Genomic DNA, 15168 nt, shown 5'->3' with positions numbered 1-15168 from the left:
ATGACTACCGAACTTCAATCCTCCTCCCAAACTTAGAATTAAAATTCAATAGTGAAAAACAATTTTTTTTTCGAAGTTCATAGAAATTTGTTTGCTACATCCCTATAGCACCAAATCATGCATTTGGATGCCATAAGGTGAATTCAACGATCCTTAGTAAGATTTCAAATCCAACTTAGTTAGTAAGACTAGTCTTACTTTTCCTTTTTATGGGTGAAATGGCCAAAAGTCACCAATTGTTCTATATTAATTTCTTTATCATCTTCGCAGATAGTGAGAAAAAACTACTATCATTTAACATCCTTCTATAGGAAACCCTTCCAACAGCACGTGGAATATTGATATGATGTATCACAACACACTTTATTACAATGCATCATAATCTAATACTCTAATTAATATAGGGAATCCAACAATCTAGGTTTCGGAATTCCAACCAAGGATTTGGCCTTTTGGAGAGTAATCCCGACCTTCTCACTCGTATCTTGCAACACATCCATGGAAAAATCCCACTCAAAAGCATGAAGTAACGATGCTAAGGAATAATGTACCATACGATGACCAAGTGGCATCCCAACACACGATCTCCTTCCTGTCCCGAAGGGCAACAACTCGAAATCTTGACCCTTCACATCAATATCAGACCCAAGAAACCTTTCGGGCTTGAAATCATATGGTTCAGGCCAAACATTGGGATCCCGGGCCATACCCCACACATTCACAAAGACAATGGCATGCTTTGGCACGTGGTAGCCGTACACTTCACATGCTTCATTCGTGCGGCGAGGGATAAGGAGTGGAACGCCTGGGTGTAGCCTAAAGACTTCTTTAACAGCTGCTTGGAAGTAGGTTAGCTTAGGGATGTCAGTTTCTTCGACAAATCGGTTCTTTCCGACCACTTGGTCCAACTCGGCAATTATTTTCATATAGATTTCTGGTTTTTTGAGGATTTCAGTCATTCCCCATTCAACAGTGCTTGAAGAAGTATCTGTGCCTGCAACGAACATGTCCTGTAAAACCAATCCAATTGCATTATTAGTGGTAAAATGGTAGCTGGTTCGAATGAGAGCAATGCTTTAAAATCTCACCGATCATTGGATTTGAAATTTGTTAAATTGGTTTGACCACAATTGGGATTTGGTTCAACTTTGTTGGACCATAGCAAAGTTGCCAATTTTTTCAAAATTCGTGATTAATTCAATAATCTTTCAATTGAAAATTTAATCCCAAATTCTTCTCAAATTTTAAAAAATAAATGTCTATTTAAAATTTAATTTAATTATTATCTCTAATTAATTGGTGAAGGCTGGTTCTATACCCAAGTCGTGGTGTCAACTATGAACACTTACTAACTTTAACCAACTTAGCAAGTTCACATGGTCGGTCTTTTTCGAAATTACCTTCATTTATTTTCATAGAAAAGATAACACTCACAAAGACGGTTTTACTAGTTACAAATTGAACCAAATTTATCACAAATTCCCGTGGAACTTAGAAGGATCATAGGTCAAATTTCAAAAAGACCATATGCTCCCTGGCATGATAGTCACAGAACCATATATCTTTTTCTTGTGTATTCCAAAGCAAAGGATCTATGATTTTGTGATGGGGGCGTCTAGAAAAAAGAGAGTCAAATTATCACGACTCTTTCAAAAAAAACTGGATGGGACATTTGATTCGGGTTAGTAGTAAATCCTAGATAGAGAAAGGAGAGGGGAGGGGGGCTGCTGGTTCTATTGACTCGAGAACTAACAATCCTCGTCATGTAAACACAACATATGATTGGGATTTTATGTATATCCTGATGATACATATCCTAATTATATTTATCTCGAGGATAATTCACAATCAGTGGATGTTGTGCTTATATAGTCTGGACTATGTGCATATGTGTGTATGCAGGGGCAGATTTAGAGTGGGGGCCATGGGGGCACTTGCCCCCACAAAAGTATTCAAATTCTATGGATTAATGTGCTATTGCGACAGATTTTAGCGGCGAATAAAGAAATTTACCACTATTGCCCCCACAAAAAAATAAAAAAAAATTCACTCTTAGTTATCCCCACAACTATTTTTATTACTCTTAATTGTCCCCACATTTATTTTTCTACTCTTGGTTGCTCCACATGAGCCAAATCCTGGTTTTGCCCCTGTGCATGTATGCATGTATGTATGTATGGAGAGACTTACAGAGAGCATCCCTTTGATGTCAACCCTAGAGAATTGCTTCAACTCATCATCCTTCTTCTCACTCTTATAATCCAAGAACACATCTAACATGTCCAACCTCCCATTCTCATTCATCTTCAAACCTTTCTTCCTTTCTTCCAACCTCTCATCGATTAATTTCTCAAAGAACTCGTCGAATCTCTTCACAACTTTCCAAACTCTCTTCTTCAAACCTTGTGGATCTAGTACCTTTAAGAAAGGGATCAAATCAGCGAGGTTGGGTGCACCAACTACCTCCAATATCTCCCACACCATCTCCTTCAATTCTCTTCCTTCCTTCTTGGAGTTATCGAATAAGCTCTTGGAGCACACTAGGTTGCTTACCAAGTTCGCCGACACTACATATGTTGAGTCTGCAATATTCACTGGGGTTTCAGTCCTCCAAGCAGAGTACAGAGTTGTGAGTAGTCCTCGAACCTAATAATACATAACAAAAAATTGCATAAATCTTAAAAGGAGCAGATGTCATTGACGAATATTAATAATTCATTTACACATTACACCTTAACATTCAAGATTTTCTGATTTAATCAACAAATAAAATTTATTGGACCAAACATGACAGTATTTCACTCACCACTTTTAAAACAATTACATCTAAAATCAAATTGATTGGTGATTCCACGTGGGTAGGTCAAATGTTCTTGTTAAGTGGGCTCTAAAATAAAAAAAGGAATTATGCGTGGCACGAAAGGAGTGGACAGTAAGCTGGCTTGCAATCAACTGCGGATGGTAGAGAGAAATTTTATCTGCGTTTCCGTACGGACACCTAAAAGGAAATAACCGTGAAAAATCAACCCTGCAAAACAGCATGATCTGTATGCAGATGACGTGGCAAGAGCACATAACGACAAATCTTTTTCTCCAAGAAACAGCACTGCGAGTGCGCGTAAAAGTTTCGAGAATCTTCCCTAAATTGTACAATTTTGTTGTGTATCCCGATGAAAAGATATATAGATGGTTCCGTTTGTCGAGTATTACCCGAGTGAAAACTTTCTAATATTTAGTCATACATCCGTACGTAATAAAATTGCGCAATCTGGAGAAGATTCTCTAAATTTTTGCTCGGGATCGTGTATGCTGCATCGATGTCTTATACGCTAATTCAATGACACGTGGGGAAATTATGCAAGATATGGCTTTTTTTTTCCAACGTGCCTCCTTTTTATTAGTGCAACCAACTGCTGAGACATGATCCAAACTGATCCCTAGGAAATTTGTAAGAATCTCTAGGAATTTCGTAGCAGACTCAAACTTCAACTTAGATGGGAGAAAAAAAAGAGAAACAAGAGCCTCAAAACATTTGTAGCCTTTCGTCAACACCATAGTATGCTCCTCGAGATTCTCTGCAAAGTGATCTCTAGAAAACTTGTTTTGATCTCTAGAAATTAGTATCAGAAATATAATAAGTTATTTTAAGAATTATTATAGAAAGAAAAATTAGAAAAAATAAAATTATTTTTCAACATGAAATTTTGAGAGTTTGGCCGTCCATTTCCAACACTTTGCCCAATTGTTTTTGTAAATGTTTTATTAAATTCGAGTTTTTCATTAAAACTTAGAAGGCTCCGGCATTGGATTGCTAATATGACAATCTAGTGGGCCCAAACGCCCTTAGAACTACTTGAGAATTGAGAGAAAAGAGATTCTATTGGCACGCCAAATTTTACTTACAGCACAACATCATTTTGTAATTATTTCAACGTTTATATATATATTTGTGTCTTATAAGAACCATAAATCTTTTTCTTCGAGATACACAAGAAAAAAGATCTATGGTTTTGTTCAGATGCCACGTCAAGAACGTCATTGTATCACAAGTCAGTGGTCATTCAACAAACCTGTTGTTTGCGTGCTGGTTGTAGGAGCTCGATAGCACGAGAAGAGAAGAGTTCAGTAGTCAGAATCTTACGTAGCAACCGCCACCTGGCACTATATGGAACAAACACGAGGGACGTCGCATCATAAGTCACACATCTTACAGCCTCAGTGATCGTACGGCTAGAAAACGTTGTGTCCTTGTGCTTTAAGATCTCACGTGTGATCTCTGGTGAGGATACAACAATGGCTGGTTTCTGGCCCATTCGAAGGCTAAAGAGTGGGCCATAGGTCTTTGATAGGTGGAAGAGATCTTCGTGGAGTCGATCAGATAGGTAAGGAAGGTAACCAAGAATGGGCCATCCAGTGGGCCCAGGTGGAGCATTTCTCCAGTTTCGATGGTTGATGATACTTCGTAGGAGAAAGAAAGAGACGATTAATGCAACAGAGGTGATGTAAATGGTGGTGGTTGAGAGAAGCGGATGGAACTGGTCCATCGACACTGTAACAATCTGTTTCTCCTTTCCTTTGAAGAGAGAGAAAGACTTGTGAGTGTGAACCAAGTATCAATTGTTCAGTGTTGCAATAGTGGATGCGATGGTGAGGTTTTATAGTAGATTTTGTGAACTGAAATCACAATAAGACCCTCATCGTTGGAGACTCAAACAACGCATTTTTTTGAATAAAATAAAGAATCCAGATTGTGTGCTCCCAGGTTAGAGGAATGGAACCCTCCTCCCACTTCTCAACGCATGCCACGTCAATTATAATACAAGGAATTAAAATGTGTCTAACGTGTCATGTATTGAGGTGGCGGAGAAGAGTTTCTTTCCTCCACCTCAGATGCATAGGTTCTGTACTCTACAGTAAACCATTAATGAATTTAAGAGGACTAAACACATGCTTTTGTCGAATATGGAAAAAACAATAATTTTACAGAGCTGTTATTGCCACCCCAACTTTTACTTGAGTTGAATTGCCATAGGAACTCTCTCTTTTTTTATTTTATTTTAGTATAAGCCTAATCATAATAGCAACGTTGAGCTAATAACTTGAAGGAAACTTTTATAATATTGGTATGGTGTAGTTTTAAAATTTAATTAGGGGTAATAAATAAATAAAGAATAATGTAAATAAATAAAGAATAATGCTGAAGTGACCTCTAACTGAACCTCATATTGCAATTCTTGACATGGAAGTGTATGGGCACCATAGATGCTTTTTATCGAGATAAGAAATGTGATATGAGGTTCTAGCTTGTCACTCTGGACCAACTCATAAATAAATAATTTAAGAAATTGGAGGTGTAATAAGTAAAAGTTTGGGTGCCAATAGCAACAATCTAGTTTTATTATTCTTCGAATTGACTTGATTTATCAATGGATTTTGAGGCGAATTGGCCGACGAACTTAATGAAACCAACTCATTGACTCAACTTGCTAACTCATCAAGTCAATTCCAGAACTCAGTTGAATCAGTTAAAATATCATGGCAATCTCTGAAGCACAAACTCGAGGTATCACTTATATATAATCCTATATCTTACTTATAGAGTTCTTATAAATCTCTATCTTTAACGAGTTTATTTTTCTTTTCATTTATGAATTCTCCATTAATTAGATTAATCCATGTTTGTTTTTTAGTGATGTTATTGGTACACTAACTGTTACTTATTACACTTCCTAATTTCTTAAATTATTTGTCACACCCTAAACAAAGATTTAAACACACTCTTCAAACATTACAAATATTTGGCTGAAATTATAATTTCAACATTACAAAACATTATAACAATCGTTCAAACAATTTCAATGGTTATTTACAATTATGATTTTGTTCATATAAAATCTTAAACCCAAAACAAAGAAATCTAGCAAAAATAAATGAGGGATCATCTATTGATACCTGTGGAGGATATTTCTCAATGGGTTCCAAAGAACAACACGTGGCACCTAAGGATTCAAGTTTAGTATGGAGATACGACGGTAAGTTTGATGGCTTGGTCACAAACCAATTATAGGTTCGATCTCAATTGGAGAAAATCAGGGATTAGATAAAAAAATGGTTAAAATTCTGGTGAGAGAAAGTCTGGAAAAAGAAGGAATGTATGGGAACCGGATGTTTACTAGATACATTCTGAATCACTAGTGAAAATCTACCTTTTAAATCGAATAAGAGTCAAATCGATAATAAGATCTAAAAGGATCCTAAGGTTTCCTCTTAATAAATAGATAGACAAAGGTACGAATACTCCCCCCCCCCCCTGAGAATACGCCCCTATCATAGAATCGTAAATCATTTACCTCGGGATACACAAAAAAAATGATTTATTGTTCTGCATATCCTAAGGCAAATGATCTACAGTTCTATGATGGGGGTAGGGCGTATGTCAGAAGGGGCATCAGAAAATCATTATTTTGTGTGTAAACCTAACATTGTCATTCCAGCTTACCCATCAAAAAAAAAAAAAACATTGTCATCAGAATCTCTTGGACAGGTACTACACCAATACTTTATAATAAAAATATAAGGAAATTAGTGTTATGAGGTGTTGGAACAACATAACCCTTAATTCTTTTGGTTTTTAGATGGTTCATCATTCATGATCTTGAGGTGTCGAAGTAACATTAATAATTGTCCATTATCCTCTTAGGATAACACATGTACAAAAAATAAAAAAATAATTTTTTTCACACCCTCACAACAATTATTATTAGTCACGCTAATAAAAAAAAATCCTAAAACATTAAAAAAAATGAATGAAAATTCATTGTTAAGAAAAATCAGTGCTAAACTGATAAGCCAATGGTATGACGTCACATGTATGAAAATAGAAATAGTGATTGGCTAACGGTGAGAAAACTGCAAGAGATAATTTCTCAATGATTTCGTACTTGGATTTCACTTCCATTTCAATACATGTGGCATCATACCATTGATTTATCAGTTTAGTGCCGAGTTTTCTTTGCACGAACTATTTTCGATTCGAAACATAAGGCAAAGTGAATGATGGGATCCACAACAAGACATAGTGTCATGAAAGTGAAACATAACTACAGGACCCACTTTACTACAGTTTTGTACGTCCACTCTACACACTATATTTTCCTTCCTCTTTGTTCCCTTCAACTTTACTGTCTTTCATCTTCTCCCCCATCATTTTTTCAATAGTATCCCTATAATTCAATAATATTTGTGAAGGATATTTTTCAAAAAAGTAACATGTGAAAATCTCGAGAAAATTTAGTTGAATGTCAAACTTACAAGAGAATTCAGCCAAACATCCAAAATAATAAAGAAGGAGAAGAAATGTCAGGTTTTCCTTTAATCGAGCTCCGATAATGTGTAATTAAACTTCGAGAGTCACAAATCCCCATAAAATAAGGAGTACAACTTCATTCGTTGAAATCAAGGCAAACCCTTAAAAGGATGTAATTGTTCAAATGTAAATCAAGGAGAAATCTGGGAAGATCTAAAGGAGAAAACTCCTATAAATACGTAGGTGCAAGGTACTGAAAGGTAACCCTACTCTACTTCTTATACTAAAAATCCTGACTTAAGCGTCGGAATGGTGTTGTTACAAGCACACCCAGAAACATAGGAAGGCGGGAATTCTTTTACTAGTGAGAATCACGAGGTAGTGTAAATTTTTACATTTATAATATCCATCTAATTTTTCTATCTTTTCTCTTTTTCCCCTTTAACTCACTTTATTGTCTTTTCTTCATCTCCCCCCTTTTTAATAATACTTCTCTAATTTTTTTATTTTTTTTTTTAACCTTCTTAATCTCAAAGATTTTTAATAATACCCCTTCAATTTTGTTTATTTATTTATTTTTTTTCATTTTTATCCCTTTAAAGAGGATGCCTACCGCACGGGCCAACTCTAAAACCTAGCACTTGGAATAAAAAATGTATTCGGAGAATTTATCCAAATGGATTGAATCATATATAATGAAAAGAAAAAAAATATAATACAAATATACAGGGTAGATTTACAATAGGGACAATTGCCCCCAAAAAAAATTTTGAAATTTCAATAGAGCTACTTCTAAATTAAAAAATCTTAAGATCTTTAAAAACTTTGCCCCCGTAGAATTTGTAAACTTTGAAAGAGTTACTTATAAATTAAAAACAAATTAAAATTATCAAGGAATTTGACCTTTAGCAAAATGTTTTTAAATTTTGAAAGAGATAATAATAATTTAAATTTTTTTATATCAACGAGAATGTAACGGAAGTTGAAAGTCAAAAACGAATAAATTACCTAATAAAAATATAATATATATTACGTTCCACCATTGATGAGAATCGCTTAGTCGACCTCTCAAGGGGAAACGAGGATCACGTGGGAGGTATTCGACCCTTCCAAGCAAGAAGCCCGTGGGACAAGTGTATCTTGAATTTTCTGAATGGAGAAATCCTATACACCCACGGACTTTGGCAGTCAAATAAGTACATCTGTTCTTTATGCTACGTGGCATTCTAGGATTTGCTTTGGGATGCCATATTTTTTGAAAGATTGGTTTGCCACATTTGAGTAATAGAATCTCCCTTACAGACAAAAGTTCACTGGGGAAACGAGGATCTCGTGGGCGGTATTCGACCCTTGCAAGCATGAAGCTCGTGTGGCAAATGTATTTTGAAACTTTTGAGTGGAGAAATCCTATACACCGTGGAATTTGGCCCGACAAACCTGTTCCTAGAGTCAACCTTAATGACAAAAGTGCACTGCATGGGCCCAATGATAGATGAACTTTAATTATACACCAATCGGTCTAAATATGAGATACTCTAATGGCACACCAACTTTTACTTACAATAAACCAATACTTTTGAAATAGAACGAGGATTTTTTGACGCCTCCATCTGACATACACCCCAATCATAGAAACGTAGATTATTTTTCTCCTGATGCACATAAATCTGTTTCTTGCGTATCCGAGTCAAGTATGTCAAGGGGGTGTTAGATTATAATGACTCTTTGAAATAAGGCTGAATCTCCATTTTGTGCAATGAATATGATAAAATTCTGAATTCAGTACACTGTTTATTTTAATTCTCAAAACATGCATTTATCATTTTTATAACCGACGAATTTATGAGTTCGTCACTTTTAATATCTAGGAATTTGTAAATATACCAATGAATTCATTGATTATAAAAGTAAAGAATTCACTAGAAATACATGTTTTGAGAATTAAAGTGGCAATGTACCAAAATTAAAATTTGGACATATGTTGCACACTGTTTGGAAAAAAAATCCCTTTGAAATAATTCAATTGCTTGTAGATAAATTGGTGTGTTATAAGTAAAAGTTAGTGTGTTAATAGAAGATCTCTTAAATATTCGATTGATTCATCTGAGTTTTCTAAAATCTCAATTGTCACTGAGCCCAAAGATTAGTCTAATGATTCTTGATGGACAAAAGATGGTTTATAAATTTAAACTACCCAAAGCTTAGTCTTTATATAAAAATTGAAGATTCTGGGGAAAATATTTTGGTAAATTATAAGCTTCGACTGAATTTCCTTTCTTTTTTCTTTCGGAAAAAATATTTACAAAATGTTATAAAAAAAAAAAACTAAAAGTTATATGCTTTTTCTAGAAAGGATTTGTAAATTATATGTAATCATAATATTTATTAATAAAAAATCACACATAATATTCATTCATCAATACAAATTGTGGATGTCATTTTAGTCACGCCATATGATAAGGACACGTGCCATGAAAGTAGAAACTAAAGGCCCACTTAGAAAATCTTTCTTTTAAAAACCTATGGGCCGGAGAGTAAGTTATCAAACTTGACTCCAAAACTACAAGTAACACAAAAATAGAAAGAGTAGTAGATCGATCCTTGGAGCACAGAGCACGGTATCAACTGAGAACATCTAGATAGCATATTAAGAAAGAACTTTAGGTAGATGAGAACATAAAAACAACACACAGAGACTAAAAAGCCATTCTACATAAATCAATCTCAGATTGCATACGGCAAGCACACCAGCAACTAGGCACAAAATACATAAAACAAGGCTCGAAGTAATATCCAAAATCGAGCATATTGAAGATAAGCTCAAGAAAGATTTGAATCCAACTGACAAGACATTATAGGTTAGAGATATTTCTCTTCACAATTAATAAAACTACAACACTTACACATCAAGTTCAATCCCACTGACAAGTGATGGGTCAGTCTCCAGAAACAATCGAGTAAGCCCCAAATAAAGTGACTTACCTACAACATCTGGATAAGTTGCATGGCAATACTTGTCCCTAAGTTTTCATCTATATAAGCCAAGTCGTAAACAATAGAAGGGACGGGTGAGAAAATAATGGGAAAAGAGGAAGAAATATATAAGAAAAACATCAGTAAAACTCTCTGTAACTCTATTATTCATCATCTTCTCTATCTTCTTTCATATATGATCATACAAACAAGATTGTCAGAGGAATGTTGGCAAACCCTACTCTGGGAGCCTTTAACCTTCGTCTTCATCCATTGTGAACAAGAGAAGGTTACTAGAAAGAAGCTTGATTGAAATCAATAATGAAATCAAGATCATCAATACCATCTGAAGGAAAATACATCTTGAGGAATTGGAAAGGTACAATAAACCTCTCCACACTTTTGGTGTCGTCCGTGGGAATTTCTTGTTAAACCTACAACCACGTGGTAAAACTCAGGAAACCATGCAAGGGGATAGCTTAGGCAATAGAACCCTTGGAGACTACTTTGCCAGTAATCATGGCAAGGCATTAAAAACAAGCAATAAAGCTAGAGTCGGTAGGTTTCTAGTCTTAGAAAGACCACACCCTCAATGGGGTGGTACGTAAGAATAAGAGGGATAACCTTCGACAAGGTGAAAACCACACCCTCACCAAATGTTTAAAGTCTCAACAAAATCACTAGCCGCAAAACAAATGAGCAGAACCTCCCAATACCATTGCGCTAGCAACTAGAGCATGGTACCAAGAACGTGTGGCAGAACCAAGGTTGGTGGAGTCCCCATCTTTGAAAATTCATGTTGGCAAGATGGTAGTGCGTAAGGACAAAAGGAAAACCTACTCAGACAAGACGAATAACCCAACCACAAAGAGTAGACAAATGCATTTTTAATTTTTCCCAAGAAATGTAGAAAAAGCAATTTTATAAGTATGAGCATTGCCAAAACCAATCAAAGGCATTTCGAATCGGCATAATGGGCCTAGACAAGGCGAATCACTCCCTCAAGAAGATTGAAAAAGGCAAATCACTCCCTCACAAGGCTTAAAGAGAAAGACCTTCATCATTACATAATTTCAGTTGCACCTAAAGCTAAAGAGTGACAAGCGCGACCACATATACGAGGAGGTAAAGGAAGATTTTGATTTTGGGAGGCTAGTCTACTCAGGTAAAAATGACTCACATGTACTATGTAAAGAAAATGAATAAAGAAGAAAAAGAAGTAGTACACTGAGTTTAATTTTTGAACTCGGATAGTGTATTTATAAGTAGAAAATGCGAGAAAGGCCGAGGTCGCTTTACGCACTTGAAGGGTATGCAAGTAAAGTCGATGCCGCTTTATGCACTCGGGAGAATGGGAGGGCGCATGCTAGTAAGATCTACTTTATAAAATATAATATAACAAATTCAAAAAATAATCTTTACATCCTTAGGTCTTTATAAATTCCACACTGATAAGGAATTTACAGACTTTTATCTCTTCTCCAAAGACAACCCTAACCCTAGTTTCCCTAGAGATAGAAAAATCAATTCAAGTACTATAGAGAGAGATTCAAGGCACAACGGAAGAAAAGAAAAGAAAAGTTTTCTCTCGTTAAGGACTTCGTGTGGATCCAAGGAGATCATGATTTTGTTGGAAAAAAAATGAACAAAAAGGGAGATTGGGACTTAATCTCGGAGCCATTGCATTGTAGAAGACGCTAAACATATAGAAACTTTTTCTTCTACGCTTTAGTTCCTAAATTTTTAGTAAAAAAACGTTTTACATTAAAGAACTAGATTTGGGTTTCAATCTAGTGGCACATTATTCAAAGCATGCATGATTTTATAGTTTCAATCATTGATCTAGTTTTTAATGTGTAAATCATGTGCTAAAAGTTAGAAAAAGATTAAATCTATTAGATTTTACGATCATAAACAATTAAGAGAACTTTGGAAAGGATGGTGGACGAGTTTGTGGTGAAACCAGATAAGAAGATGAAAAATTATTACGCTCAGTTGACCCAATAATGCTTGGTCAACCTAGCTTAGTTGACCCATTCATTGCCCCATGAAGGATTCTAAAATGCACTCCTCTCGGGTTAAGTTTGTAATGTCGTAGAAATCTATTACGTATCTCAAGGGATTCTGATTGATGATTAAGTTTGGATACTTAAAAATAAAAAAATTTCTTAGAAAATGATTTTTGAAAATCAAAGAGCACCATTAGATTTATATCGAAAAATTATTAAAAATAAATTATAAGTTTGTAAAAAATGAGCCCGAGACATAGATTTTTAAAAATAAAAAATGAAGTAAATTTAAAAATGAGTTCGTTGATCTTCTTGGATCATTTGAGGTGGGGCAATTGGTTGAGCCATCTCAGGTGGCTGAGAGATAGGTGAGGAATCAAATTCTCTTCTAATCCCTTGAAGTGGATGAGATCTTGTGATCTTGAGATCGAATGGTTCAAGTGGATTTTTTTGAGATCTCCTACCTAATATGCACTAATGATGAACACAAATAGTAGGGAGAAATTTTACACATGCTTAATGAGTTCCTACTAGATTAGACTGCTCCTAACTGTTTTAAATGGATAGCTCGAGTCTCTAACTCAATTATCTGAAATCGAAATTAACCAGTTTAATCCCCAGATGAGAGGTGGTGCACGATGTTAAGCAAGGGCTGTGACGCCCCCCCCAAATGCTAACACAAAGTCCCATGTCAGATCTCGAGGCACTAAGTGGAGCTTCGAAATTTTGGCATGGTCTCCTCTATTTATGTTAACATTCCAAGATGTTAAACCTGCACCTGATAAACGACATACAATCCTACATATATACATACAAGATATAATACTAGTGGAAGCCTATATGTATTTAATAACGTACGATAGATCAAAGTGAGGAAGAAAAAATTTATATACAGGATTATATAGAAATTCCTTGCTCTAACAAAAGTCCTAACACTCGATAAAAAAATCCCATAATACTCCTAGATGAATATGACACCATTAGGGGGTATAGCCTCAACACTCACCAGGTGACGAACTTTGGTTGTCTATCTGACCCACCAGATGATCCTCATTCGTACTCTATACCTGCCTCGCTAAGCTCTGAATCTGAAATTAAAAAAATGGAGAAGGAAATGGTGAGTAACAATGGTTACCTAGTAGGAAAGTAAACAATTTCTGCTAATAATCTCTCCTAACATTAACGAATAAACATACTGAATCATTTTAAAATATGCAAAGTTTTACAGAGAAATACGATTAACTGGTACATATAGTCAGGGATGAGCAACTAAACATTTTAAAACTCACATTACATCGATCAGCAGTACTCACTATAACATTTTCTTTTTATATAAATCTAATTAATCAAGTGGAAACATTAAACATTCATTTCATTTTATATATCAAAATAAGGTAACAGATATATAGTAACATATATATAATACACAATGGTAGAGTAGTGAAATTAGATAATTGGGATTCACGAATGGATCGCTCCCAGTCAGGATATGGTGTTTCATAATAAAGTATTAGTTCCTGATTTTGTGGCTAATCGATGTTTACCACACTTGCAGGACCATTTATCCGGCTCTGGCTGGCCGTTTGACGTAACCGTAAGCAATGGGTCTCTTTTCGATGTGTCAGAATATATGACTACTATAGATTGTTAGTGATCACTGACTAATCATCTTCGTCTATGCCTATCAGGCGTGCATGTGATTCCCAAATATACAAACTATTCGTATACAACCACTTTTACATTACAAGTTCACTAGTAAAGATAGAGAGGAATAAACCCGGATTCTAGTTGTGACTCCACTCTCATATGCGTCCCATATCACGTATGAGCTTGGTGGTCCCTACTGTACATCTCAAGATAGTACACCACTCTAAATGATATATCCCTTCAAGTATTCACAAACTCTTTAACAACTCGCAAAATAGCTATATATATATATATATATATATTCATTTGAAAATAAAAAAGAAATTAACAATACAAAGTTGAGAATGGATATCCAGTTTCCTACCATGCAACTATGGCTACCCGGCCTAAAATAAATAACTGAACGGAAAAGTAAATAGCGCATCGCGCTAATAGAAAGTAAATAAACATGCAACCAGTAACATTATCCTTGGATATCCGTTCACCAACCTACACACAACACAACAATGTAAAATACAGACATCACCCCTCGGGAGTGACTCTGACATTTTACCTTTTCATACATTTTTCCCTTTTTTCGATTTTTACCTTTTTCAATCTTTCAAATAAAATATCCATTTTCTGATATTCATCAACTCAATTTAAGTTCATTGAATATTAAATTATTTTTCCAACTATGAAATTTATTTTTATTAATAACATTGAAAAAGTATCAAAACTTAAATCAAAACGGAGTCCGAGCGGTGCACATGACCCAACTGATGGAAATAACCCGGTGAAATATCCTACCCGTGTATAATTTGTTATAAAATACAATTAAACATATCAAATATGCAAGTTCTGGCGTGAATTTGAAAAAAAATCAATTGAATTCTATATTTTTAAAAATACAAATTTTTAATAAAATCCTAAATGCAATTATCACAATCTGCGATTACTAATAGAAATTGAAAGTTCCTTACTATCTCTAGGCAACGGAATTAAAACACATGTGCGAAAATCGAGGCGATCAACGCATAAATTAAGATGATTGAAACTTTGAGATGGCTAATTTTTTAATCTAACCTGGTGGTTTTGAATATCTCAACGCCGTCATCTTTTCTTCATTCTGCGGCGGAGGACGATTTCACCCCGAAATAGGCCGAATCCGAGGTCGAAGTTTCGAAATCCCCGCATATATATACGACTGATTTTTGATGATACAGGATGAAAAAGAAGATGAAACGAAGAGAT

At 35.1% G+C, this 15168-nt stretch overlaps 1 protein-coding gene across 1 annotated transcript; it reads right to left on the bottom strand.

Moving 5' to 3' along the window:
• Positions 1 to 271: 271 nt before the first annotated feature.
• On the bottom strand, positions 272 to 4644 carry LOC147410070 (geraniol 8-hydroxylase-like). The gene is made up of 3 exons (XM_086432261.1): positions 4071 to 4644; positions 2191 to 2646; positions 272 to 1010 (listed from the first exon to the last, which is right to left on the bottom strand). Exons 1-3 carry the CDS (start codon positions 4542 to 4544, stop codon positions 396 to 398), a joined length of 1545 nt encoding a protein of 514 aa, XP_086288387.1. The 5' UTR covers positions 4545 to 4644; the 3' UTR covers positions 272 to 395.
• Between the last annotated feature and the right edge of the window lie 10524 nt (positions 4645 to 15168).

The sequence above is a fragment of the Akebia trifoliata genome, chromosome 2, assembly GCF_017979445.1.
Source record: "Akebia trifoliata isolate Shusen 1 chromosome 2, ASM1797944v1, whole genome shotgun sequence".
NCBI lineage: Eukaryota > Viridiplantae > Streptophyta > Magnoliopsida > Ranunculales > Lardizabalaceae > Akebia > Akebia trifoliata.
This window is presented reverse-complemented; position numbering and strand designations above follow the sequence as displayed.

Bases quoted from the DNA above. Each gene is read 5' to 3' on its own strand.
- LOC147410070 (XM_086432261.1), bottom strand. From the start codon at position 4,544: ATGGACCAGTTCCATCCGCTTCTCTCAACCACCACCATTTACATCACC. The intron at 2,647-4,070 runs GTTTGTTGAATG...ATGTATTATTAG, and splicing joins AACCAGCACGCAAACAACAG to GTTCGAGGACTACTCACAAC. The intron at 1,011-2,190 runs GTAAGTCTCTCC...TTGGTTTTACAG, and splicing joins ACATCAAAGGGATGCTCTCT to GACATGTTCGTTGCAGGCAC.